General features: G+C 35.3%; 1 protein-coding gene across 5 annotated transcripts in view; it reads right to left on the bottom strand.

Annotated features, from left to right (window-relative positions):
- Window positions 1-27,743, bottom strand: part of ANGPT1 (angiopoietin 1) — a 278,415-nt gene that overhangs the window by 83,694 nt on the left and 166,978 nt on the right. For all 5 annotated transcript variants that reach the window (XM_070392098.1, XM_070392096.1, XM_070392097.1 and 2 more), the window contains exons 5-6: window positions 10,129-10,250; window positions 1,469-1,570 (exon numbers count right to left, since the gene is read on the bottom strand). In XM_070392098.1, the coding sequence (XP_070248199.1) occupies window positions 1,469-1,570; window positions 10,129-10,250 (224 nt within the window). The remainder of the gene's footprint in view (window positions 1-1,468; window positions 1,571-10,128; window positions 10,251-27,743) is intronic.

Genomic DNA, 27,743 nt, shown 5'->3' with positions numbered 1-27,743 from the left:
GAACCTACTGATGAATAAATTGTGATGTTGACCAACCACAGTTTTTACACATTGTTTATAAGAAAAAACTCAGGGCATTTCTCTTCACCTTTTTCTTTACCTTCTTTCTGAGAGAGGAATTTATCAAAAAATGGTCAAGAGAAGAATTATCCAGACTTAGATGTAAAAAAGTTAAGAATTAGTCCATAAGTGAAAATCCCCTTCCATTACTTTGCTTTGACATTCTGTCAACAGATTTTAATACTTAATATTTTAGGCTTTTGGTATGTGATTACTGGATTATGAATTATTTAAACCATCTACTATATTATCTTGGAAAAGTTCATCTTCCAACTTGTTCATTTTCCTCTTAAAATAGAGACAGTATTAACTATAATTCACTATAGGTTTGATATAAAAATTAGAAAAGAATTTATTATAGGGATGGCACATGTTAAGCATTGAAAGGTTAGCTGTGAACATAGTGATGATGATAATGATGCCTGCTGTTATTATGGAGATCCCAATGAACCATGCCTCACAATTTACACTCTCGTGTACTCCTCTCACCTTGAGTGTGGACTAGCCCTGTCATCAACTTTAACCAAAAAAAATACAGAAAGAAAGAAAGAGAAGAGAGAGAGAGAGAGAGAGAGAGAGAGAGAGAGAGAGAGAGAGAGAGAAAGGAAGGAAGGAAGGAAGGAAGGAAGGAAGGAAGGAAGGAAGGAAGGAAGAAAGAAAGAAAGAAAGAAAGAAAGAAAGAAAGAAAGAAAGAAAGAAAGAGAAAGGAAGAAAGAGAGAGAGAAAAAGAAAGAAAGAAAGAAAGAAAGAAAGAAAGAAAGAAAGAAAGAAAGAAAGAAAGAAAGAAAGAAAGAAAGAAAGAGGGAAGGAGGGAGGGAGGGAGGAAGAAAGGAAGAGAAATGTAGTGAATGTGAAACCATGCTATTTATGGGTCTAATAAACCTTTAAAAGGGCCTGGAAGATTCTATTTTTGTGCTTGAGGGATGCCAACTGCCACATAAAACGTCGCTGACCCTGGATTACGGTACATGGAGAAGTCTAACCCAGTCACTTGGAGGAGCTCTCAGTCAACATCCAGCAGTAACTTGCCATCCCAGGGGCCATCTAGTAGCTGTCCTGCTCCATAACCCACAGCCCTGCACAATTCCCTTGTCCTGGCTCATGTACCCAGCCTAGGTCTGAGTTCTAGCTTCCCCCACCCTCATTCAACCAGGAACAAATCCAGGCAATACATAACAGTTCACCAAAGAATTTCAGTAACACATTTTTCTTTCTAATGCACACATGGAAACAATTTACTAAAAATGATTTATGAGTGTCTTGTGTTTAATGAAAATAATGTCACTAATTTATCATTTTATTCTTAAATAACTAAAAAACATCTAAAAATACAAGAGTTTATCACATAGCGCAGTAAAGATAACCTCATGATAAAACATCAAAAAACTACTAAATTCTTCCATCTTACCATTTTATATTCTTTCCAGCCTCTTTGGAAATCCACACTTCCATCTTCACGATGCTGAATCACAGTCCAACCACCCCCATTAAGATCCATATTGCAAAATACCTGACAGAAAAGGGGGAAATAAAGTCAAGTAAAGAATTAGGTTTGTTTAAAATAAACATGTATCAGATATGTTTTAAAACAGAAATAAGATAGACAGGCCTATAGATAAAAAGAATAAAAATTACTATGTTGAAAAATGTTAATTTAGACGTGATTGGTTATTCGTCTTACATTTGAGTTATTTCTGATTAAATTCCATCAAAGACACATTACTTACTTATAAACAGTTAAATCTGTCACCTGAAAATTGTGTTTCAGACTATTAAAAAATTTAAAGATCTTTGTTTTAAATGGCAATAGGTACTTGTGTATGTTCTATTTTTTAAAATATTACTAAAGTTTCCAAAAGTACAGACCATTTTATCACCAAAATGTAAGACTTGAGATTTTTAAATCTTTAGTTAATTGAAATGGCAATATAATCATAATAAAGTTTTAGAAAAACAAATTTTAAAAAATCATTTGTAGTTAGCTATTATATATTACATTGCATATTAACTTTTATATACTTACATACTACAATAATTATTCTTGATGGTTCAGTGTTACATTAGAGGCAAAAATTTGTCCTTGGCATATGGAGAACACATTATTTGCATGAATTTTCGTCATGAACATTAAGAAGAGAATATGACATAATGTATTCCTTCTGACTGCAACAAGCATTTCTTTCCCATGAGGAAAAGTTATCCAACTCTTACAAAGAGTTATGCTTATTTCAATTATTCTAAATACAATAGTATTTATTCAGAAATTGATTCATTTTCCTCAGAGTCCACCCAAGGAGAGAAGCTTATCTGTAATGGGATTATCTTTGGAGAGCAATCACTGTAATTGATGCAGCACGAATGTGGCAGTTTGATTATTCAAGGGCCCAGCGATGGGGAACACCATTCCCCTGTCAATTGACTTCTAGAGCATTTTGGAGGCTGGCTAAAGGTGTAGATTTGATGCAACAGCAGAAGACAGGCTGTGTGGACATAGAGCTAAACTGATTAAGGGAAAACTTCAAGCGTTTTCCCTGAGGCATTAAATGTGGGGCACAGATAGTTTCAATAGTGACTACTCCTATGGAATTAAGAAGATGCAGGAGTCCACAATTTTCAGCCCTTGTGAACTGCAGAATGATGAAGACAGTGATCTAAATGAGAAATTTAAGGAAGAGAGCTAATATATGAGAAAAAGAAAATGATTATGGTTTTAAACATGTAGAGTGTAAAGTAGGATAGCCATCCAAAAGGGGGAGTTATTGATCAGTTAGAGATGATTTATTGAAGGTCTACCAAGGATAGACTATGGATCAGAGAATAAGGGAATAAGAAAGGAATAGCCATTAACTATAGGATGCTCTTTTTAAGGGTCAGATAATTTAAACTCTTTACATGCATTTTCTAATTTATCTTACAACAACCCTATGATGTAAGAATGATGATTATCCCCATTTTACAGATAAAAACCTAAGGCTTAATACTTCAATAATTTACCAATGGTTATTATTAATAATAAGTGCTGGACCCAAGATTTGAACCTCAGGTCTACCTAATTCAAAATGGATTGGGAGTAATATGCTTGAAAATAATAGTTGATAGTTTGAAGGTGGGTTATCTAAAGAGGAAAAGAAAAAAGTGGAAAGAGATATGTGTGGGGGAGGGGTAGGCAGGAGGACCCAAGAAAGGGCTTTGTAAAGCAACTGATGGAGATAAAATACATTAATAGCCTTTAAGAGGACAGGGACTTCATTTTATTTGCTACTTTTACCAGTTCCTAGAGCAGTGCCTAGCTGATAGTGTGCACTGAATGAGTACTTGTTGAATAAATAGAGATGCAAGAAGGAAAAAGAAAAAAGAAAAACTTATGCAAAACAAAAAGGGGATGAATTTTGAGTTGGGGAAGTGATGAACTTAATCAAATATTCCAGAGAAGTCAAGACAAACAAAGATTAAGAAAATACACCCTCAAATTTAAAACGAAGGCGCTATTAGTGACTTTGAAGAGAGAGAGTGCAGGATTCCTGTGACAATGAAATCCAGATGGCACAGTTTAAAGAGGGAACAGGTGGTGATTCAAGACAAGTGGCCAAGGTGGAACTTTCCTGGTGAAACTTAAGAGTAAGTGATAATGTCAAGAATGTGGTTTGCTGGGGGAAACTGATGGCACCTGTTTCTTAATTAAATGTGACCCTGCCTGGACTAGCTAATCCAGAATTTTTTAAATAGATTTTTATATTTTGATGGACATTGATTGCCTGAAATTTTGTCAAACTGTGTTTGCAAACCTATAAAGTTCACTTACATACTCGGGGCTAGAAATAACTCCATTTATAAATATAGAGTGTGTAGAGAAAACGATACTCTGCACAGTTTTTATTATATTATCTGTTCTTAAAATTCTATGAAAAGTTTTAGAATCACTCACAAAGTTTAGAAAAAGATAACCTTCCTTTTAAATGAAGATATCCAGTGACTTAAAAATGCTAAGATGTTTTGAGAACCCTTCTGAGAGAAAAAGCCAGAGCAAGTCAGCTACATGGGAGATGGAAGTTACTCAGGAAGACACTGTTTGGAAGCTGAAGTGCAGAGAAATGAGCGGGTTGAGCATTTACTCTATAATTCTTGTTAGGACTCAATAATAACAGACATAACAGGCCCCATTTGTTATTTATGGGCATAATAGAACTGAATGGCACTTTGGTCAGAGGATGGACTTGGGTACTAGATTACCTGTGTTCAAATCCCACTTCTACTTTCTCTCTCTCTTAGATATTTTGCAAGGACTAAATGAGTCAATGTATGTAGAGTTTTTAGAATTGTGTTCAGCACACATTAGGTTTTGCATTACTCACATCTCTTGGATGTATGTATGTAACATATAATATGTATTTATATTATGCACTATACTCTCTGTACATATCTCATATATTACAGTGCAATTTACTATTGTATATAATTCCATATAATGAATGTACAAAGCCCAAAATACAGGGTGTCCAAAAAAATGTATATATACTTTAATAGCTGATAGCTCAATTTTGAAAATGAAATGTATCTTAATAAACACTGCCTTTATAGTTATTCAAAGTGTATTTACACATTTTTGGGACACCCTATATCTATAAATTCAGTAAACTGTCCTTAAGATTACGACTACCAGCTTTTTGTTAATAATCCTGGCATTACTGATCTTTGCACATGCATGCTATTTTTTATTACCATGCATATATTTAAAATGTTGGATTCACTCTAGGAAAAAAAGAAACCGTGCTATTTCTAGTCAGAAGAAAAATAAAAAGCCAATGCTTAATAGATGAAGGAAGTTCAAGAAAAAAGGTGGTTGGTTTTAAAAGATTTGAGACATGAAATGACTTGAAAAGTTCATTTGCCATTATCATGTGGTCTGCGCTATCTTCCTGTAGACAAGGTCTTCCTACATTTACTATGCTGCTTGCATTTATTGATCATATGACTTGGGCTTAACTCTATCCAAGAAAAGATTGAACTGGCTCCTATCCCAGGCAAGGTCAAAGCTTCCAAGCATTAAATACCTTTTAACATAATACGGAGATTTAAACCCAAACAAAAAGTGGAAATTTGATTCACATAGTTCTTATTTTTTATGCTCCATACAAGTTGGAATGATTAGACTTGTGGATGTTAATTATTTTTCCATAACCTTAAATAAAAAAGGTTCAAAACATTTGTCATAGTCCTTTTCTAAGAATTGGGGAAATTGTGAACTCAGAAATAATTTTTTAATATTTTACAATAAGGAGATTTATAATTTAATGTTTTTTTTTAAATGAAAGTAAGCTAGGGATAGGGCATTTGGTTTCAGAAACTTATGAAATCAAAGAAAAAAATCTCATTTCCAGCTACTATGCATAGAAGAGAATTCAGAGAGGAAAATAACCACAAGCTATTAATAATATCAAAGTAAAAAAATGTATATATAATCTAATTCTCATTGTCTATGTACTTGAAAAATTAAGTAGTCCTAGAAAAGTGCCTTTGGCTTCCACATTACATTTGAAAATATAACACTTTTCTAACCTTTGCAGACATCCTTTCTTGGCAGGGAATGATGGCGGTCAAAACTGCAATTGCATAAAAATTATCTATACTTGCAATTCTTACTCTGCCTAAAATAGCCCAATTTTATTGATTGGCCCATATCCCATATCATAGATATTTGAACTTTTTGTTTTCTTTTATTTTTATATAGGTTTGCCTTGAGTTTCTGATCCTTGCTACAACTTCCACAAGAATCACGATGAGCAAAAATTTGCTAAATAAATCCAAAAGTATCACCAAACTTTATATCTACAAAGCACAATCTACTTGGAAAGATGAATTTCTAGGCACTTTTTATAGAATTGAAAGAATACCAATGATTTCTATAAAAACAGAAGAATAAAATGGATTATAGGGTGAAAGGGTGGCTTATAATCAGAGCATAAATCAATTTTACATAATTTTTTATAATAAACTATTCTAAGTCACTCATATAGGTTCAAACAGTGCTACTTTAGTCACCACTTAATAAGTAATTATCATGCTTGGCCCCTGTTAAGATCGCATAGTCTGCAATTGATTCCTTTGTTACAAAGTCTGTGTTCAATATCTAATAACTATATGTTTGGGTCAAGTTATTTTCCTAAAATAGAAATAATGGGAGCATCTATTTTGTAGAGTTGTTGAAGAGTAAACATGTGACTACATATGAAGTTCTTAGAATGTGACCTGGCAAAATATTAGCGATTAATACATTTGAACTACTGTGTTAATCAGCTCCTAAATGACATTGGGGGAATTCACACCATATTTGTTCTTACTAATGCCAAGCTATGTGAATATAATAATGGTTTTAAAACAAAATTTTCTACCTACAAAAAAATGCAGATATATCCAGCTAAAGTATCCATCTCCACATTAGACCATTACTACTTGTGAGAGGATTCATGATCATAAAGGAAACAGATAAAACAAGGGCATGCACACCGAAGTCAAGAAGTTATCAAAGTCTTTCTCCCTTCTGCTCAGTTATCTCCCCCCTCACCATACTCTGCCATTATTTCCATTAAAACTAAATCTGGTAACCGCCCTGACCAGAAGAGGAGTGAATGGCCATGGGGCCATTTCTACAGTGATAAAAATTTGCTTGTTACAGGCTGTACTAATTTCACTGCTAATCTGTTCAGGCTACAATGTTTTCCTAGGCCCAAATCTCAGAAGTTTAATCCAGATATTTAACATTTGTGGATTTAATATTTCAGATTTTATTTATTCAAGAACCCTGAAGCTCCATAATATGCAAAATTCATCACTCCTCAGGGGTGTAAATTTAAATCATGCAATCCTGGTGAAACCAACATAGGAGTCAGCCACTGAACTAATGAACTGGGTCCTCCAAGCCACTCCTTTATATAAATATGAAAAGCGCATTTATTCAAGTTAATGAGTTATTATTCAAGTTTATGAGTTTGAGCTGTTCAAGATAATGAGTTAAGATTGGCTATTTTTCTTTCACCCTAAAAGGAGCGTGGCTCTGCAAATGGCCTATGCATCATTTGTATCTCAAAACATTTTGAACTAGAATAGAGTTGTGGTTATACACGAATTAAAGGTCGTGGAATGATCAAAACTGTATTTGTAATGTCCGCACCATGGCCACAAGGCGTATTGGTGATGGAGTGAAAAATATTCTAAAAGTGTGCATGTTAATCTAAAAACTTTAAAACTTATTTTATTTTTATATTCATATATATCATAGAGTCATTAGGAGTCTAAAAGGAGGGTCACAGTATTTTTAGTTAACTGTATTGTCCTAATCAAGCTATATTACAGCTGAGCTAACAATAATTTAGGGGTCCTTCCAGGTCTTGGGCGGTTCTGTGAGTAGTTACACACAGCATTACGTTAGCTCCACTACTCCACCCCAAGACAGTTTCTGGCCACTTTACATGCTCTGTGTACTGTGGCACTGTGTGCAGTGTTTACATGCCTGTGTGTGTGTGTAAAATGAACTGAAGCTTAAGTATGATTTTAAGATATCAGCAAGCACAGTAGGAAGGCTTAATGTCAAAGGATTTAAAAGGCTCCTCCTATAACAGTGATGGCGAAACTATGAACTCATTTTTTGGTTGATTTTTCTTTGTTAAATGGCATTTAAATATATAAAATAAATATCAAAAATATAAATCTTTGTTTTACTATGGTTGCAAATACCAAAAAATTTCTATATGTGACATGGCACCAGAGTTAAGTTAGGGTTTTTCAAAATGCTGACACGCCGAACTCAAAAGGTTCACCATCACTGTCCTATAAGTTACCCTTTCTCTTTACTCCTAGACTTGCCATTGTAATGTCACAGCTTGTTTTTTTTAAAGGCCATGAAGCACTTGATTCAGTGACATCTTTCACTGAAGCCCGAAATGAAAAAACAGGTGAAACCAAACTTCTCTGGTAGGTGGCCAGGTAGCAATGTATAGACCTGTGCCTGCCACCTCTTCTCCTTGTGCTTTCTCCCCCACCTCCAGCTATATGCATGGCCTCTTTTTAGGGTAAAATTTTGTCCTAACAAAGGAAAAAAACAAACATTAAGCTAACTTAAACCACTAATCCTTACTGAAATCAGTAGAGAGAGAACACGGGTAGAGACTTTCCACCTTGACAATTGTGTGACATCTGACAAACTGTTTCTAAGATTCATTTCCCTGGCCAATCAAAGGAATTTAACCACAGGAAGACTAAATAAGTTAGGCTTACTTATGATGCACTACATAGAAGTGTTAATGTTACCATCAGCTGAACATTCATTCATTCATTTCAGCACATACTTCTTGAGGACCTATGATGTGCCAGAAACTCTGCTGGGTCCCAGGAAATCAAAATAGAAAGGTACATTCAGTGGAATACCACTTGGCCATATAAAGAAGGGAATCTTGTCATTTGCAACAGCATGGATGGACCTTGAGGATATGATGCTAATAGAAATAAGTCAGACAGAGAAAGACAAATATCTTATGATTTCACTTATTTGTGGAATCTAAAAAATAAAACAAACAAACAAAACTCATAGATACGGAGGACAGATGAGCTGTCAGAGGGAAAGGGGTTTGCAAGGTGGGCAAAATGGATGGAAGGGGTCAACCATATGGTGATGAGTAGATATTGCAGTGATAACTTTGTACTATATACAAATATCAAATTATTGGGTTATACACCTGAAATTAATATAACGTTATATACCAATTGTACTTCTATTAAAAAAAGGACAATAAAAGATAAAAGGATACAAGTCTTGGCCTTGTAGAATTCTGGTATGAGGAGGTCATGCAGGTTTGTTGGAGGGAACCAGGGAAGGCCTTCCAGGAGCATTTGCAGGCGCCCAGAGGAAATAGGGTCAGGGCTGGTTTAGGGGGAAAAGGGAAGAAAGTTGTTCCATCCTTTGAAGAAGCATTGCAGGGGCAGCCTGGCTTCTTGGGCTCTAGGGCAGTGGTCGGCAAACTGCGGCTCGCGAGCCACATGTGGCTCTTTGGCCCCTTGAGTGTGGTTCTTCCACAAAATACCGACTTCTGCGCATAGGCCACGAAGTTTCAATCTCACTGTACGTGCGCACCCGCACGTGGTATTTTGTGGAAGAGCCACACTCAAGGGGCCAAAGAGCCGCATGTGGCTCGTGAGCCGCAGTTTGCCGGCCACTGCTCTAGGGCATCTAGCTGACACTTTATATTGAAGAGCAGGGCTCTCCTCAAGGGTTTGTAAAACCCTGCTTCAAACAGACTGTCTCTATCACTACACGTCTACAGTATAATTATCTGTGTAATTGTCTGTCTTCGCCACACACTGGGAACTGTTTGTTCTGTATTATGTCCCTAGTCAGTGTATTTGCTAGTATTTGACTGGCAAATGAACAACATACACTTAATATGTATTGAATGAAGGAACGGATTGATGATTTAACGGATAAATAGGGAGAAAGAGTATATAAAAGAGAAATGACAGCAGGAAGATAATGGTTTCTTACTTCAAAGTTTACTTTGGATCCTGTTCAACATACTGATGAATCCTACCCTCCAACCCACTCTTTTAGGTAAATACGAAAAGCAAATCCTTTTGTGTTTAAGATAGAATGTGTTTCTCTCACCCCAGCAGAAGCAGTGATTCTGGAAATGTGTCCCTAGCCCCCTCTGCACAGTGTCTGGACTGTGGATGATGTGTGCCATCTGGGTCCTTGGGACTCCTTCCCGGCACTTGAAGTATATATGACTTCAACATGCAATCTGAATAAGGCAAGCATTTATAAGCAATGGGACATTCTAGGAATGAGAAAGAATAAATAAGAAAACTTTCTGTAAAAGAGGGATGGTAGGTGTGGGACTTGGGGGAGGTCTGTACAATAGATTTTCATACTTTATGGACCTGGGAAACAGAGTATTTTTTGAGAGAAAAGAGCTCAGGCATATATATTTTCAGTTTAACAAGCTCACAAATCAATCTGATTATTCAGCAATTCAACTAGGTTCTGTTTTACATCTCATAAACAAACACTTCTGGTTTTACCTTTTTGGGTTCTGGCATATTATTAATATAAATAGTGTAGATTCCACTTTTATTAAAACCAGCTTGATATACATCTGCACAGTCTCTAAATGGTTCCTCTTTTTTTCCTCCCTTTAGTAAAACTGCAAAAAAAAAAAAAAAGATTGCAATATATGAATAAAAGTATCAGTACCATTAGTACCCAAATGGACTTCAAGTATAACTAAGCAAATCTTCATTTCCTCCAAACAAATGTCAATATTGCATTTAATGAAAAATTTATCATAAAGACAATACTAGATTTTGAGGTGACTTACAAAATTACAAAGCTTAAGAAAGAAACCTGCAGAGCAATTTTCAACTGAATACTTTTTAAATATTTTGCTTAATTTTTTAAATCTTGTTTTTCTCTAAAGGTTCTCCAGAACATCAAGTCAACTGGCATGATTATGTAATACCTCTAATTAGTAACAATTATGTCAATATTCCTGCAAAATTTCGAAAAAATTCTTACCTACATTTGATAGGAAAGCTTTTTAAAGTGCAGAAGCATTTTTTGGAGGACAAAGAGATGAAGATAACAAATTCAAACATAAAAATACAGTATGGAGTCTTAACACTAAAAGTAGACAGGACTGTTCTCTCCATGGCTTTAAAATTGAAGAAGTTCTAGAATTTTTAAATTAAAAAAGACAACTCCCAAAATAATTATATTCAGAAAGTAGAAAAGAATCTCTGACCTAATTTAACTATCTAGAAAGACGAGGAAACTGAACTTTGTTCTTTATTCAATGCCCTATAGTTAAACTATGAGGTAGGTAATACACACAAAAATGAAAGTAAGGTTTGAAATTAAATGATATAGGGAAAGAGTTCCAAAAAAGCTGTAAATCCAGTGGAAAATAAATTTAATTGGAGATAGTCTGAAAACTTTATTTTATTTACTAAGCTTCATCCATTAAGTTCTTATTAATGAGATCAAGCTATGAAAATTACTCATATTTAATAGTATTTAGCTGTGGGTGGTATATTTATAAAATATTTATGATGTAGTATTTCCTAATAAATATATATTATTTTAGTAATTGGTTTCATTAAACCTTTTCTAGAAGATTAATAAGTTTATCATCTTGTTATAATTGTGTTATTTAATAAATATTTGCTTTTAGTCACTGAGTTGCAATGGTCTTTTATAATAAAAATAGAAAAGGTAAACTATGAATCAGTGCTTTTAAATTCTTTGTCAGTCTAAAATACTAGCCTGATTTAAACTTAAGATGCACGATGTTACTAATTTATAGGCAATTAAAAATAAACAGTCTAATCTTGGTAGAAAGAAGGACTATCTCAATATAAACATTTTAAATTTTCAGAAATACTTATATTTCAAGAAAATGAAATATCCGTATCAGACATGTTGCCACAACAAAAATTTAGAATTATTTAACAGTATCATGGTTTTTCTCTATAGCTCATGTCTGCATTAATGGTTTTACCTACTTGTATTAAACATTTAAACACCACCATTACAATTGCAATATAAACACAGAATAAGTAATCACAGGATTGCAGGTTTATATGATAATGAAGAAGTATTGTACAGAATATATGCAAATAGCAACTGAAAAATAAATACTTACTCAAAAGCCATCTGAAATATTGGGCATGTCAATAATTATATAAAGTTGTTATCATTGTCAAAAACATCCATGCAATTCACTTGTGCTTGCCTATTTTCAGCTAATGGACTGTTATTTTCCACAAAAAAATGTTTTAAGTTCTAAATGCTTGATTTTCTTTTGTTGAAATGTGGAAATAACCAAATTAGATACAAAAAAAAAGAGTTGAAAAGAAATACCAACTAAATTTATGATCTCTTAAGAGGATGAACAACACAGGAAGATGTGGTCAACGGAAAATCAATGGCAAACCCATTTTTCTTTTTGGGGTGAAAGATAGGGAAGGTCATTTATCTAAGTAGAAAATGCTTCTTCTCATTGCATATACCACTTCCTGCCCTCCCTTAGTTAGTTATCTAGGGAGAGTACATTCCCTTCCCACTCTTCTGCCACCTCCCTCCCCTTTTCTTTTCCTCTTCAGGAAGGTGTGGGTAAAGAGGCTGTTGTGTGGGAAGCTATTTCATACACATTTTAAATAACCAAGAAAAATTGTTATTATCTTGTTTTTCTGCAAACTAATTATATACAAATGATGTCCAGACCATGAATGTTATCATTGTTATGAATGTTTACAACTGGAAAAATGGCTTTAGGATTCTACTATAAAAGGTACAAGTAGTACTAGGATTATACTAAGGATTCGTTGCTATGGCAACATATCTAATACAGATATTTGATTTTCTTGAAATGTAATTTGGTATTTTTGAAAAACTGAAACACTTGCAGTCTTCCCCGAAGAAATAGTCCTTTCCTTCTAAGAAAATTAGATTGCTTGTTTTTAATTAGAGTATTAAAACATTTTAGAGTATTAAAACATTTAAAATCAACTTAAAAGCTTCATTCACAGCTTACTTTTGATATCTGTATTATATACTGTGGTTTGAAAAGGGCTCCTTCTGTAAGAGTAGACTGACCTTCAGAGTTTTTCTTTCTATTTTGATCTATAAAGTGGGGTGGTAATATACATTTCTGAGGCACGAGTCTGAATTATGTAACAGAGCCAAGAGATTGAATTACAGTAAGTACTCAAGAAATGTAGTTATTATTGTTGTTATTATGGCATTATAATATTATGGTATTAAAATATTATTGATAATAGCATTACATTACTATTTTCTCTTATGGAAGGATACTAGCAAGCTATGGAAAGCCAGCCAGTCTAGTTAATGGAGTGGTGGATGCTGTTGTTTCCTACCCTCAAATACAAATATTACAGCTGACTAAATACAGGGCAATTACAATTGACTGGTTACTGGTAGGATTAGAACTGGACTCTCCCTGTTAAAGTTGGCTAATTGGTGTATTTTATTCATTGACTACATCAGGTCATACCATCATTGCTTAAGTCTAAAAAACCCCACAAAACCCAGGTAATCTAATTTTGTGGTATACTGTAAGCTTTATCTGAATAGTTAACACTTAAGGATTATTTCAGATGAAATGATGTAGGAGGTATATACCAAAGTTGATTATAGAGGTTTTAATCTCATAATTTAAATTTGCAAGACTAATTATTTTCTTCATTAAGTACCAGAGAGTTCTGAAATTCAGTGTTATGATTAGCTATTGTAAGACTGGACACATAATAAACATTTTCAAACATAGAAAGACAAGAACAAAGATGAATTCACTGAAGATTACAAGTGTCAGAGTTATGGATAAATTTTTGTAGGATATCTTGAAATTAAAAAAAGATGGAAGATGTAAAAAGAAAAAAATAAATAACACAAATGGAGCCACTTTAAAGTGGAGCCGAGCTGCCATCCCAGAGGAACTGCCTTGCAAGTCTTACTTCTCCAATCTTTGGAATGTTAAAACAGGGCAAAATAACCTGTGGACTGGGCCTACAGTAACAGTGTGTCCCAAACACCTGTTTGTAAAGATACCAGGAAGTCAGATACTACGACTACTGGACTGATGGCTACCCAGGCTGAAAATTAAGAACACTGTTTAGAATTAGCATCACTATGTTAGCTTATCTGCACCAATAGAAAGGCCTTCCTTCTATTGATATAATTCTCCTTCCCTTTCTCATAAGTTCTCTTTGCTTTGTCTTCTAATCAGAACGCTGCTGGGTTTCTGCCTGAACCAATGCTTCCCAAAGAGCTGTTCTTTCTTGATTTCAAATAAATGCTTGTTGCCTCTCACTTTGGCCTTTTACTTTGAGGTTAACAAAGAATGTCTGGAGGAATGCATGGTAAATGACAAAAGGTAGATAGGGGAAACCTGATGGAAGAGGATGAAAGAAGCACCAACTGGACAGAACTGGGGAGAGTGATCTGGAGACCTGATAGAGGTGTTCAGCTATCTGTCAATGTGGTTAGACTTCTTTGTAATAATAAACCGGTTTAAAAGCAGGCATTAAAAAATAGATCTTTGAGCAGGGCCTGCAGACTGAAGGGTCCCGGGTTTGATTCTGGTCAAGGGCACATGCCCAGGTTGCAGGCTAGATCCCAGTAGGGGGCGTGCAAGAGGCAGCTCGTCAATGATTCTCTGTCATCATTGATGTCTCTCTCTCTTCTCTCCCTTCCTTTCTGAAATCAATAAAAATATATTTTTAAAAAATAGATCTTTGCATCTAAAAGTTCCTTCTTTGACCACATACTCATTGTTTCCTATCCCATTCTTTAATGCTTCATGACTTTGTCTTTTCTCTAAGTGGAGTCTAGATCCCATCATTACTACCAGTCCCTTTCTAGACTCCATTTTCTCTTTTTCCTAACTTTGATCTCAGCTTTAGAAAGTAAACAACAGTTGAGAAGAGATAACATCTGAACGAATAAGGCATGTAGAAGAGCATATCTGAACTACATTTCAAGTGCCTGGGGTGCCAATTCAAAGACTTTACCTACACCACTATCAGCAAGTAAAATCATTCTTTTCATTTAGTCTTATCTGAACAACAAAAATGTTCCCGATCTAAAGACACAAACAGGTGCATGTCTGTCATTCACCAGCCAACATTCAGTCAATATGCAACCGGAGACCCTGACTCCAGCAGCTATTGACTTTATCAGGCTCTTCCTTTCGTTTGTCCAAACAGTTTCAATCCAGATGGCATATCTGCCACCAGGCTGACTTCAGGGAAGAACCATGAAAGTTGAGGCAGAGGGTCACTTCAATTCAGATGAACCCTCAAGAGAAAACTTCCTGGAATGTAGAATTGATAGTTATGAGTCTCAGCAGACCTAGTAGAAAACACAGATGGCGATTAGCCTTGCTATCAGAGACAATGTAAAAAGCCAAAGCCCTTGAATCCTACTCATTTCCCAATAAGCTGCTATAAAGAAATTGATTCTTCAAGCATTCCTTTTAAATCTTAGAAGTGGCTCATCATTCATATCTCTCCAGTATTTAGCAAACATCAGAGTGAATGTGGATCAAGTTGCTGGTTTAAGGATAATAATCTTTGTAGTACTTTTTGGCCATCATCATCAAGGAGATTGTAGTACTAGGAACTGCCATAACTCTGTGATTTTCAATAGGACAGGTCACTGAAGTTCACTGAGCATATGGATGAAAAAACCCCGGCATATCTGACAATATGAAAACAATCAAATGATTCATTAGATTCTGTACACTTGAGACAGGTGTGCAGGCATTTCATGGAAAGCCCACTTAAAGACACTTCCTAGAATCTTAATTTGTTTGAAAGGACTTTTAGAAGTGGAAGAAGGTAATCCCTTATACTTCAAGGCTGTGGGACGATTAAAGGAAGGTTTGCAGGCAATATTCAATATTTCAATATTTTGTGAACATGTGTTAAGGTGAGAGAGACTTAACAATGATTTAATAAATACATAGCACATATATACATAGCAACACACATACATAAAACCTTTATGATTCTAAATTAAAAATTTCAAAGTTGATATATTTTTTTAAATATTTCTTTATTGATTTTTTACAGAGAGGAAGGGAGAGAGACAGAGAGTTAGAAATATCGATGAGAGAGAAATGTTGATCAGCTGCCTCCTGCACATCTCCTACTGGGGATGTGCCCGCAACCCAGGTACATGCCCTTGACCGGAATCGAACCTGGGACCCTTCAGTCTGCAGGCCGACGCTCTATCCACTGAGCCAAACCGGTTTTGGCCAAAGTTGATATTTTATCTCATATAAAACACTCGAAGATCATTTACTTGCTGCATTACTATTTTAAATTTTTTTTATAAAAAAAGGGCTGTTTACTCTCATTTAAATTACTTATGTGTAACTATTTTGTGGACAATCTGTCAGCTCTTAATTACCCATCATCTCCTTGGTAGAGCTATGAGCATGAGCTTAATAAAATCAACTAGCATGAACTGAACACTAATTATGTATACTCAACTCTGATTTCATGTGCTAAGTATGTTTCATATGCTTCACTTCATTTAATCCTTATAAACACTTTTGAGGTGGGTTTGTAAATACATTGCTTTATAAACAAGGAAACTGGGGCTCAGAGATACTACCCAACTTCACAAATACTTGTAAGGAACTCTTTAACTATGAAGCTGAGAATCTTAACTACTTCTTACTCACTTCTGGACTAAAGTCAAACTCAAATAGATCTCCAGTGAGACATCTGTCACGGAGTCCCCGGTGACACTTATCTCCACTGACAATGTCACACCCAGGGTCTTGGGGGAATTAGGACAGGTCTCAATTCTGAATGATTACAGGCTCTTGACATGGAAGCAGGCAATATGGGAGGAGTGACAGGAGGCAGATATGACAAGGAAGAAGATACTAGTAAATGTTGAAATGAGGGTAGAAGAGAGCCACATGTAGCAGAATTATCTGAGAGAGGGGAACTCTCAGCAGAAATGTAAAACAGAACTTCAAAAGCTAACAGAGGGTTATAAAGTAAAAGGCCCTTGAGAAGCCACACCGAATTTCATCATGTCCATTCCTTACAAGTTATGCCAACCAGGATTTAATAATTCCTATATATTATTTTCACAAGGCTAGTTACTTGATTTCCCAGCCTCTGGACTAGTTAGAAGTACACATTTAGAAGAAGGGCTGGTGTGGGGAGGAGAGAGTAGGCATGTGTGTGTGCATCTGTGAGTGTGTGTTGGTGTTCATCTGCTAGAATCAGGCATGAAAACAAAAAACAATTCATAGTAAAAGCTTTTTTGTATGTATGAGGAAAAGACAGTAAAGCTTTAAAAGTAAGCAAAAATAAGAAAGTATAGCAGTTTGGGACAGATTACATACTTTTCCAAAGGCATCAGGGTATTATGATACATATTGATTCATGCTGATGATAATGAATTTTAAAAATTGTAAAGCTTTAATTTTATTCAATCTTCTCTTCTTGGAGGAAAAAGTGAAGAGAGAATAAAAGCAATGCAAAGAAAATTTACCATCACAATGCTTTTTAATTTTCTTAAAATTAAACTGCTTAAAAAGATACATTGTAATTATATGGACAATAAATTAATCATTAGGTATAATACATAAATATGTATAAGTACATACATAAATATCATAATATTGAGACATATGCATAAGGTACATAAACTGTGAAATCTATGTGGACATGCAAACCACCCTATGGCAGACATAGGTGGATTACTAATATAATGGTACCTTTTTTTATTGTAGAATAATGAAGCAGCAAGTAATTCTATATGTACTTCAGTTTGATTAGTATATTTAAATAAATTTTCTAATGCTTCTCTAATGTGAAATTACGCATACATATAACTGAACATGTATTAAATGTGCATTACATTTAAAGCAACTAGTATTTTTTAAAAAAATGACTGACAGCTGAAAATGGATTTGCAGGCAATCTTTGTTTAATCCAGTAATCATTCATTTTTCACAAAATACATTTCCATGTTTTCCCTTTGGGCACCCAGATGGGCAGTTAGGAGTGCTACATGACCTTGCCATTTGTTCAGAAGGTCATTTCAGGTGTTTCATGTGTGTTAATTTCTCATGTAATGTTTTTTAGCATGACTGGAATATACTGATTTTTAACAAAAGATTTCCTATACATGTGGGAAAGCTTAAAACATAATATACATGTTTTGTGCCTTATTATGAGACAAATTGATTTCAGCAAGAGCCATTAAAAATGGAATGAAAGTCCTTGGGCAATGCTGTAAACGTAGAAAGTAGTTGCCAAATGCTTTTGAAAACTGACACACACATACACAAAAACCTTCACTTTGAAGTTTTAAATAAATAAAGGCTGACTGTCACCATAGGTATGGAACTTTGTTTCCTTTTCTTGTGGTGAAATATACTTGAAGAACAGTTCTTAACTACTAGCTGGGGTTCTATGTGGAGTCCTGCTCTGAACTTACGGTGTCCTCTGTCACTCTGAGTGATACAAAGCCACAAGAAAATATGGAATGGTTGATAAAAGTTATAAACTGTGCATGTTTGTTCAGGCCACCAGGAAAATTCCCAAGATGTGTGGCACTATTCTGCTAAGCAACCTGGCAGAAGTGCTGGGACTGGAATGCAGAAGTCTTGAGTCCTGGTCCTAGCCCATTGTGCCCTGCCCTCCAGGTGACATATGCCATAGCTGTTCTGAGACACTGGTGAGGAGGCCACCTCAGATTAAGTCCTAGTTTTAGGGACATGGGCTGCATTAATTACGACTGAGTTTGATTTATTTGTGCATTTGTAAGTGTGTACATGAGGCCAAAATAACTGGTAACACCTTCTATGAGAATCAAATATCCACTTAAAATAAAATCCATGGTTCAAATTCACTGTTCTAAAGGAAATCACGCTGGTTGTGAAAACAGAATGTTCAGACCTAAAATAATTGTGAGTACATGAAAGGACACAATAAAAGTAAAAGAGATTTGACTGAATTGGTATCACATTTAACAATTTATCTTCAACATAAACTCATTGAAAAGGTAGGTTATTCTTGGTGGGTCACATGTTAATGTGATTTGTTACTGAAGTTGGTCCCACTCAGAACGTGAACACCCAGCCAGTAGTAGGAAGAAATTACAGTGTTAGAATTAGTTATGATGCTGGCATCTTAAAAATAAATGATGAACTTCCACGGGAAGCTAAAAACGTTTTTAATCAATAGTTTTAAAGGTTCTTTGCTACTGACCTTAGAAAAACCTTATGTTAAAAAGCAACATCTTATTTTTATGTAAGGCTATGAAAGCGTAAGAGAAGAAGGCATGGAGTTTGCTCACAGTAATGTTGGAACATCAAGGCAACACTCTTTTTTTGTGTGGCCTTTCACCCTGGTAGCTGCCAGGCCCAGCTGGAACCAGGAGATATCCCTTTTCAGATAGTCTCATTTCTGAAGCTGAAACTCTAATTCCAAAAGTGAATTAACCACAAAATTTCAAATCTCCCCCAAAAGATGTGGTTTAGAAATAGTTCATGGGAAAGGTCAAGGACTATATTATTTTTTATTTTGTTATCATTAGTTTGGCTATTCACTATTCACACAATTTTTTTTTCTACAGAAATTGCAACTTTTCGAAAGACAGATAACATGCTCCATCAAAAAAAGGAGAAATATACCACTTCCAAAAATAAACAGTCACTTTCCCCTTAAGCCATTGGGTTTTATGAAAGGAAGTGCTAGAAAGTGTGGTTCATTTTAAGGAAACTGTAAATGTTTAACATATAATTTTCTGTCAAGATAAAGCATTTCCCTCATTAAATGGGAACAAGTGCTCACTGTTGTGTTCAGCAGATGACTTCCTATATTTTTCTTTCTCTTTCTACCTAATGTTAAATAGTGCATTACACGCAGTCAACGAAAAACCAAATATTTTACTCAGTCAACGAAATGATCTTTTCTATTTTTATCAATGTTTATATGAGTGACAGTCAAAAACTTTTAATTTCCTCCCATCGCTTGTGATGTTTTTAGAGTCATTCTTGACTCAAGGGACTTGTAAGAGGAGCTCAAACTATCTTATCCATTGACTGAATGATTTACTTCACAAAATCAATAGACACTGCACAGGAGGTAAATTCCTTTCAGATGGTAGAATTATTCTGAGAACAGAGCCAAATGTCTCCTCAGCACTGGGAAGGAAGCAAATGCCTCATTTACCCTTTTCAGAAGTCCAGAGGACCGAAAATAATGATCAAACGTTCCATACCACTGCAATTGGCCTCCGGGAAAGACACTAAAACCACATAATTTGGATCACTTAACTATTTGTAGTATCAGTCACCATGTCTTTCAGATGATGTGAAAGAAGTCTTTAAAATGAACTTCATGAGAAGCTCCGTATGATTTGAATTTGAACTTCCTACTAGAGGGCATGAAGTATAAAAACATCCTCATGTCTCAGCATTTATTTTTAAGTTTTTTTAATCCTCTCTACCTTGTGTGCCTTCCTAGCCAAAACTGTTGTCTGTCCTTTCACATTCAAGATTCTGGGATGTGGGTAGACAACATTTCCTGCTTTTCTTCCTCTTTCTCATTCTAGTCTTTGACCTACGCCATTGAGCATACACTACAACCAAATTCTCCCTAGAGAAGGTCATCCAGTTCCAAAATTCAGTTCTCAGTCTGTTTTATTTTTAATTGACTTTCTGCCTATTTGTAGTTAAGTAGATCTTTCATAACTACATTTTCTACCTGCCATATCACTGCTCACTACTAGTTTTTCTCTGATTCTGTTTTCTTTTTGATCTGTTTTTATCTGTCCCTGAAAGAACTCCCAATTTTCTGTCTTTGGTTTTACATTCTTATTATCATCTGAAATTGTACATAAATTTGTGTGGGTACTTGCACTAGGTAGGGAAGAAAGGTAGGCTAGTTTTCATCAGATTCTGAAATGGATCTATAAACCCCCAGCTGGTTGAGTCATTGTTTTACACACACTTTACACATGACTTCATTGGCTGCATGGCTTTACCACCTGTCTTCTCTGAAGACACACCTATCTATAGATGGCCATCCAGATTGCTCTTCTGAATTTCAAATTCTGATTCCTCTACCTTTACAGATTTTAACTGTCCCACAGTTAGCTCAGGCAATGTGCTCAAACTAAACTCATTATCTTTCCCCCTTAAACTTGTTGCTTTTCACACATTGCTCATTTTAAGGATGTCATCAGCATCCCCTCAGTTACTCAAACCCAAAACTTGGAAGTTATGTTTAACTCTACTTCTGATAAGTCATTAATTCTTATTGATTCTAATTCTTCTTTGTTCACAAATTCCCCTTCCATCTGCCTTTCCATTTGCCCCTATTTGCTACTGACCTTATCATTTCTCTCCTAGGAGATCCTTTTGAGAATCTGATGAAAACCACCAACTCTACCTTTCCTCCCCATCTGAGCTCTGCACATACACTGCCTTCTTCATTTTGAAAACTTAGTCATTATCTCCCAATGAAAGCCACTCTGCCTATGTTTGAATTATGGATCAATCTTTTCCAGCCATGTATCCTCACACAAACTGCTCAAGTTCTCTGTCAAATTTATAAAATTGGACCAACCATAGTAGTTTCCTCATACTGTTGGTGTGAGGACAACCTAAATTAATACACAAAGCTTAAGCAATGCCTGAATCATAACAAACATTTAACAGAATCTGCAAGAAGACTCTAGAGAGGCGAGAGTGTGCCCTCGGTCCTTCTGTCTCTGCCATGATTTTAATGTTCTTCCTGTATGTTTTGCTAGTGCCCTGGCATCCTGGCCTCACCTCTAGCTAACAGTTATAGAGAATATAACTGTTTACCTATCTTTCTCCCCTCCCAACTCTAGTTTCCCTGTAACCAAAGACTGAATTACATCTTTCCTCTCTTCCCAGTATTCTGAACAGTATCTGGTATATTGTAGGAACTCAGCAAATATTTGTGAAATAAAAATGGATGAACACCCTTATCCCCAGAAGGAAATCTGAAACAGAATATTCATTGCATAACTATTTTTTGAATGAATGGATAAATTTATGAATCATATCTTGGTATAGCAGAAGTATGCTCCAAGCTGATTTGGACAGTAAGATAATTATTGCACATAATTTTATGATAGAGCCTACATGACATTTTCTTTTAAAAAATTGTCCTTCCTTTTTTATGCTTTGCTAGTAATTCAATTTGTGATCACATAATATGATGTTTCCCTTGTGTATGTTCAACATATGTGATGATATTTTAATCACCTATGTACATAGATGATTGGTGAATGTTTGATAGCCATTATCTTCCCCCAAAGAAGTCCAAACCTCGTTTCCATGTCATTATCAGTGTGAACTATTTAATTCCCACATTAACTGTGAATTGCCAAAAGCATGAAGCAATCAGCTAAGCGTTGACGCTATGGTAACATTGAGGGCAATAGACAATATTTCTTTAATGGGTAATGTTCCTAAGAATAAATGTGAGCAAATGTTGGCAGTCAAAGGTTAGACAGAAATAAATGTGTTACCCGAAGTCTTGCAAAGTGGATGCAATTCAGTTTGAAATGACTGTTTGCCTAAGACACCACTATTGTCTGTTTGAAACAAGAAGAAGAAAGTTTGGTGAATTATTTCAGAAAAAGTGTATATTAACTGTACTTAGCTTAAATGTATCTCATGATAAAGATGTTTTGGTAGGAGAAATTCTATTAAACTAAACAAAAATACTCCCTATACACAAAGATAGATTTATAGTTCCTGGTCCGAACAGGGAAAAGATAAACTTCTAGCCAACACTTCTAGGCATGCTTTTATAATATGACTTTAGTGAGTTATAAGCACTTCAGCAAGCATAAAAATAAAAACAATTACAATTTTTGAGCATTTACAGTCATACATGGCTTAACAATAGGAATACATTCTGTAAAATGCATCTCCTGGAGATTTTATCATTGTGTGAACATCATAGAGTGCAATTATACAAACCAAGATGGGATAGCCTACTACACACGCAAGCTAGATGGTATAGCCTATTGCTCCCAGGCTACAAACCTGTACAGCATGTAACTATATTGAATATGATAGGCAATTGTAACACAATGGTAAGTACTCGTGTATCTAAACATATCTGAGCATAGAAAAGGTACAGTAAAAATATGGTATAGCAGCTTTAAAATGGTACACTTGTTCAGGGCACTTACCATGGATGGAGTGAGTATGACTGGAAGGTGCTCTGGTGAGTCAGTGAGTGGTGAGTGAATGTGAAGGCCTCGGACATTATGATACTCTGCTGTGGACTTTATAAACTGTGTACACTTAGGCTTCACTTAATTTATAAAAGAATGCTTTTCATTCTTCAATAAGAAGCTAACCTTAGCTTGCTATAATTTTTTTACTTTATAAACTTTTGATTTTTTCTTAACTTTTCAACTCTTATGTAGTAACACTGAGCTGAAAACACAAACACATTGTACAGCTGTACAAAAATATTTCTTTCTTCATAGTCTTATTCTATAAGATTTTTCTATTTTTAACATTTTTTTTAACTTTTAAACTTTTTTGGTTAAAAACTAAGACACAGGCACACGGAGGTCTACACATGGTCAGAATCATCGACATCACTCACTGTCTTCCACCTCCACATCTCATCCCACTGGGAGGCCTTCAGGGTCAGTGACGTGCATGGAGCCCTCACCTCCTGTGATAACTGTGCCTTCCTCTGGACGCCTCCTGAAGGGCCTGCCTGAGGCTCTTCTTGAGGAGTGCCACTCTTTTCAGAAATATGTCTATGGTGGTTTGCTAGATTTGTTTCATTTTTCTCATCATAGATTTGCTTATAAACAGATAATGTACCATGAACATTCCTTTTTATTAGTAAAATCATGTTGGTGTTGGGGTCCATCTTTTCAAACTTTTTAAGAAGCTTATTGTGGTTTGCAAAAGCTTCTGCAAAAACCTTTCACTGTGAATTTTGGGGGTTCTTCTATTTCTTCTCCTGCAGTTTCCCTTTTCTCTTGTGTCTTCTTCAGCCACTGCATTTCAGTTCCAGTTCCTACAACTCCTCATTAACCAGTTCCTCTGGATCCACCTCTAGGAGATCCTTGATGCCATCCTAATCCACACCCAGGATGAAGTGTTTGCCATCAAAATCTCTTAATCCATGGAAAATCCTTTCAAGTCATGAATAAACCTTTCCAGTGTCTTTTTTCCACATGCCATTCATACTCTTTGGTGACATCACCCCAGGCCCAAGCAAGGTTCTTGATGCAGTCATAAATGTAGTAATCCTTCCACAATTGCATCTGTGTTTTCCTCAGTTGCATCAACAGCTTAGGCAAAGGTTTTCCTTTAAAGCTGCCATAATTCCTTGATCCATTGGTTGGATCAAAGAGGTGGTATGTAGAGAGATAAAAAACCACTTTGATATTGGGACAAATATCCTCAATAAAAGAAAAATGTTTGGAAATATTATCAACAATAAGCACAATCTTAAAAAGTATGTTATTCCACAAACCGTACTTTCCATTTTACTGGCATAGCAATCTAGGAGGACACCCTGGAGGAAGGACTGGGTCATGCAAGACTTCTTATCCTTCTATAGCACACTGGAAATACGTGCTTATTGATATGCTTGAAGGCCCTGGGTTCTTACTGTGCCTGATCACAAAGGGTGTCAATCTGTAGCCTGCAATGTTGTCCCCAAGCAAGACTTAGCATGTCCTTAAAACCCTTGAAGCTGGGTATTGGCTTGGCTTCTTTATGAATAAAAGTCTTTTGTACATCCATTTTCAGAACAGGGAAGGTTCATCCATATTGAATATTTGCTCTGGCAAGTAATTTTCCTCCACAGTCAGCTTATCTGGAGTTTCCAAACATTCTTCAGCTGCCTTCACATCAGCACTCGCAGACTCACCACTCACTTGCACATTATTTAATAAATAATGATTCTTGAGTGGTTCAAACTACCCAGAGCTAGCAGTAAATTCAATATCATGGTCAGGTCCAACCTCTTCTTTCAACAAGCTTTTGCTTTGGCTGTGATCATTATGGAGCTTAAAGAGACATGCTTCTGTGCCTAGTCTCCAAACCAGATCATTAGAAGTTTCTTCCTGCCTCATACAGGCCCTTCTTGAATTTTTGTTAGTCTTGTTGCCTTCGATGAAGTAGATTCTTTGACAGCTTCTGTCATTTTATTCTTGTTCTTCGAGATTGTAGATATGGTGGAATCGGACATGCCTAACTGGTGAGCATTACCCATTGCTGATTTTCCACTTTCATAATCCTTATATTAATTTCATTTCTATGTCAATCACTCAATGTGGCCTCTTAATGGCAACATTAGCAGTGGAGTTTGATGCTTAGAGGTTATAATGAACCAAACAACATGAGATCAAATCAAGCACAAAAGAAAATGATGCAATTAGGAGACCCCATAAACATTATATGCCAACATACTATTTCATAGCAAACTTTTTTTATAAGTAAAAAGAGTACACTCTAAAATAACAATTAAAAATATAGTATAGTAAACACATATGCCTGTAGCATAGTCATTTATTAATCATTATCAAGTATTCTGTCATGTACATAACCATATGTGGAATACTTTATATGACCAGCATCACAGTAGGTTTCTTCACACCAGCATCACCATGAACATGAGTATTGTGTTGCACTATGATGTTGCAATGGCTACAATATCACTAGGCAATAGGAATATTTCAGCTCCATTATGACCACAGTCATACATGTGGTCCATTGTTAACTGAAACATTGTTATGCAGCACATAACTACACTATAGTTAGGCACTATTTATGGATAGGCAGTGTTTATATAAACCTCTTCTAACTCTTATTACAAACTCATTAGTTGTGTGTTATGATCCCATTTCAGAGATTAAAAAACTGAGGTTAAAAGAAGTTGCTTAGATGATAGTAGTCTGGCATTCTAGAGCATTGTATTCAGACATTTTCCATGAAAAAAAATTTACTTATATATAGCACTTAATAAATTTGTATTTAATTGAATCTTGTCACTTGGAGGGGAAGGAAGGAACTACAGATTAATAAGTCTCTTTGCTTTTATATGCAGCATCTAATATAATCCTTTCCCTATCACTGTGAAGTAGACCAATTTTACTGACTTTATAAATGATGAAATGGTTTCATAATAGTTAAATAATAGTTAAATTAGTTGCCAAGGACAGAAAAAACTCCAAAAAAATCTTCCCTTGCCTTGTATTACATTCAGGCTGTCTCCATAAATAACTGAGTCAAGTTGGAACTAGAGGACCCTTAGGGTCAATTAAAATTTTTGGCTTTTTGGATTAAAACACAGTTCATGATGTTTTTGGAAAAAATTTCAAGAGCCTACTCTTTGATTTTGAAAAATACACATTTTGGAAAATTGATGCATTTATTGTGATGTAATGATTTAGACATACTTTAATATATTTAAATTTAAAAAACAGAATATTTACATATAATCTTTTGATAAATAATAAATCCATTTGATAAATGAATTTTTTGTCATAAAAGTAGGGAAAGGTTTAACTTATGTGTTTTAGAATTAGAATAAAATAGAAGTTAATTTTAGTAACTGATACTTAGCCAGCATTATGCTATTAGTCATTTAAAATTTTAAAGTTACCATAACTAAAGATAATGGTGCCAGTGAAAATAATGATATACAAAGAATTAAAATCTTGGTGGAGGCCTTAGTGAGAATCACTTTCCATTTTGTCTCTTATGAGTCCTTAAATAACCAAATATTTAGAATACTTAATTGTGGGATTTATAAAAAGATTAACAAGAAACAAATAAAATCTGTGATTATGAGAATTGGAAAATAGGGCAATAGTCTTACATTAAGATCACAAGTCCTGTAGCTAAATCAGAATTTATTTTAGGATTGTATAATTAAAAAGAAAATAAATATTTAGAGACCTGAAGTTATTAGATAATTTCTGTCTCTATTATTATGTTTTAATATGTTATATTATAGAGTAGACACGGTTACTTTCTTCAGACCCTGAGCATCTATCAGAAGTGCCATCATAACTGTTCAATAAATGTTTCTCGAATTGAACAGATGTTTGGCTGCCTGATGTTGCATCCAAACTCCAAACCTAGCCAAGAATTTTAATTTTGAAGTCATCCCCCAGCTTCTAAAAGTTTAAAGTCACATTTATTAGACAAATACTCAGAGAAGAAGTAAAGTTATGATAAGTAGGCAGACATATGAGCTCTGTGAGAATCACCAGGGCCTGATATTTCTAACATCATGAAAAAAACAGAACTACTTAACTCCATGTGCTTTAAGTCTCAGGATGATAAGAAAAATATGTTTTCAATCTTTCCCCAAATGTATTCAGTTCAATATGAGAATAGATATGTCTCATATTAATACTTAATTTCTAAATACTCATGAGCTCTATTAAAATTCTCTGGCAAAATCCTACCATGCTTTCCTTCCAGTGGGCTCTCACTCAAGGTTTTGGCAGGCTCGGACTCATTAGCAGGTTTTTCCTTCCCAGTCTCATTTCTGAGCACACCCTGACAGAGCTCAGGGAACTCACTGTTTAAAAGATATTCCTTACAGAGAGTAGAAAAGGTTTGTGTTGACTATCTAAAGGAGATGTAACTCAAGGTAATGGAGTATAATACAGAAATATGAAAAGTCTTTAAAACAAGATCATGATATGGAGTTATCTTCTGCATCCATATCTATGCACGAACGTATGGAATTGAGCTAATTTTTCATAGAGCTGAAGTCCACTACTGAATTAGAGGAGGCCCCACTTTGGGTCTAGTGCATATGCACACTGAACCATTACGTGACTGGCTCTCCTAAGCCATAACTTCATGAGAATCATAACTTTCAGATGTAAGTGGTGTTCTCTTTCACTCATCACCATTTACCATTCCATCCACTCTGGGAAAGGCTGATTAGCAAGCAAAACTACAGAAGATGACCTTAAGCTCCAAACTTTGAAGAGCTCTCCTGAGGCTCAGGAGAGGTTCAGCTTAAAGTGGATAAGTACACACAGGCACTGAGTCAATAATTGTTGGGTGGATGGATGGACAGAGGGATGGATGAGACACGGGCCT

Source organism: Myotis yumanensis, unplaced genomic scaffold (assembly GCF_028538775.1).
Source record: "Myotis yumanensis isolate MYYU_CA2020_CCGP unplaced genomic scaffold, mMyoYum1.0.hap1 SCAF_15, whole genome shotgun sequence".
Classification (NCBI taxonomy): domain Eukaryota; kingdom Metazoa; phylum Chordata; class Mammalia; order Chiroptera; family Vespertilionidae; genus Myotis; species Myotis yumanensis.
This window is presented reverse-complemented; position numbering and strand designations above follow the sequence as displayed.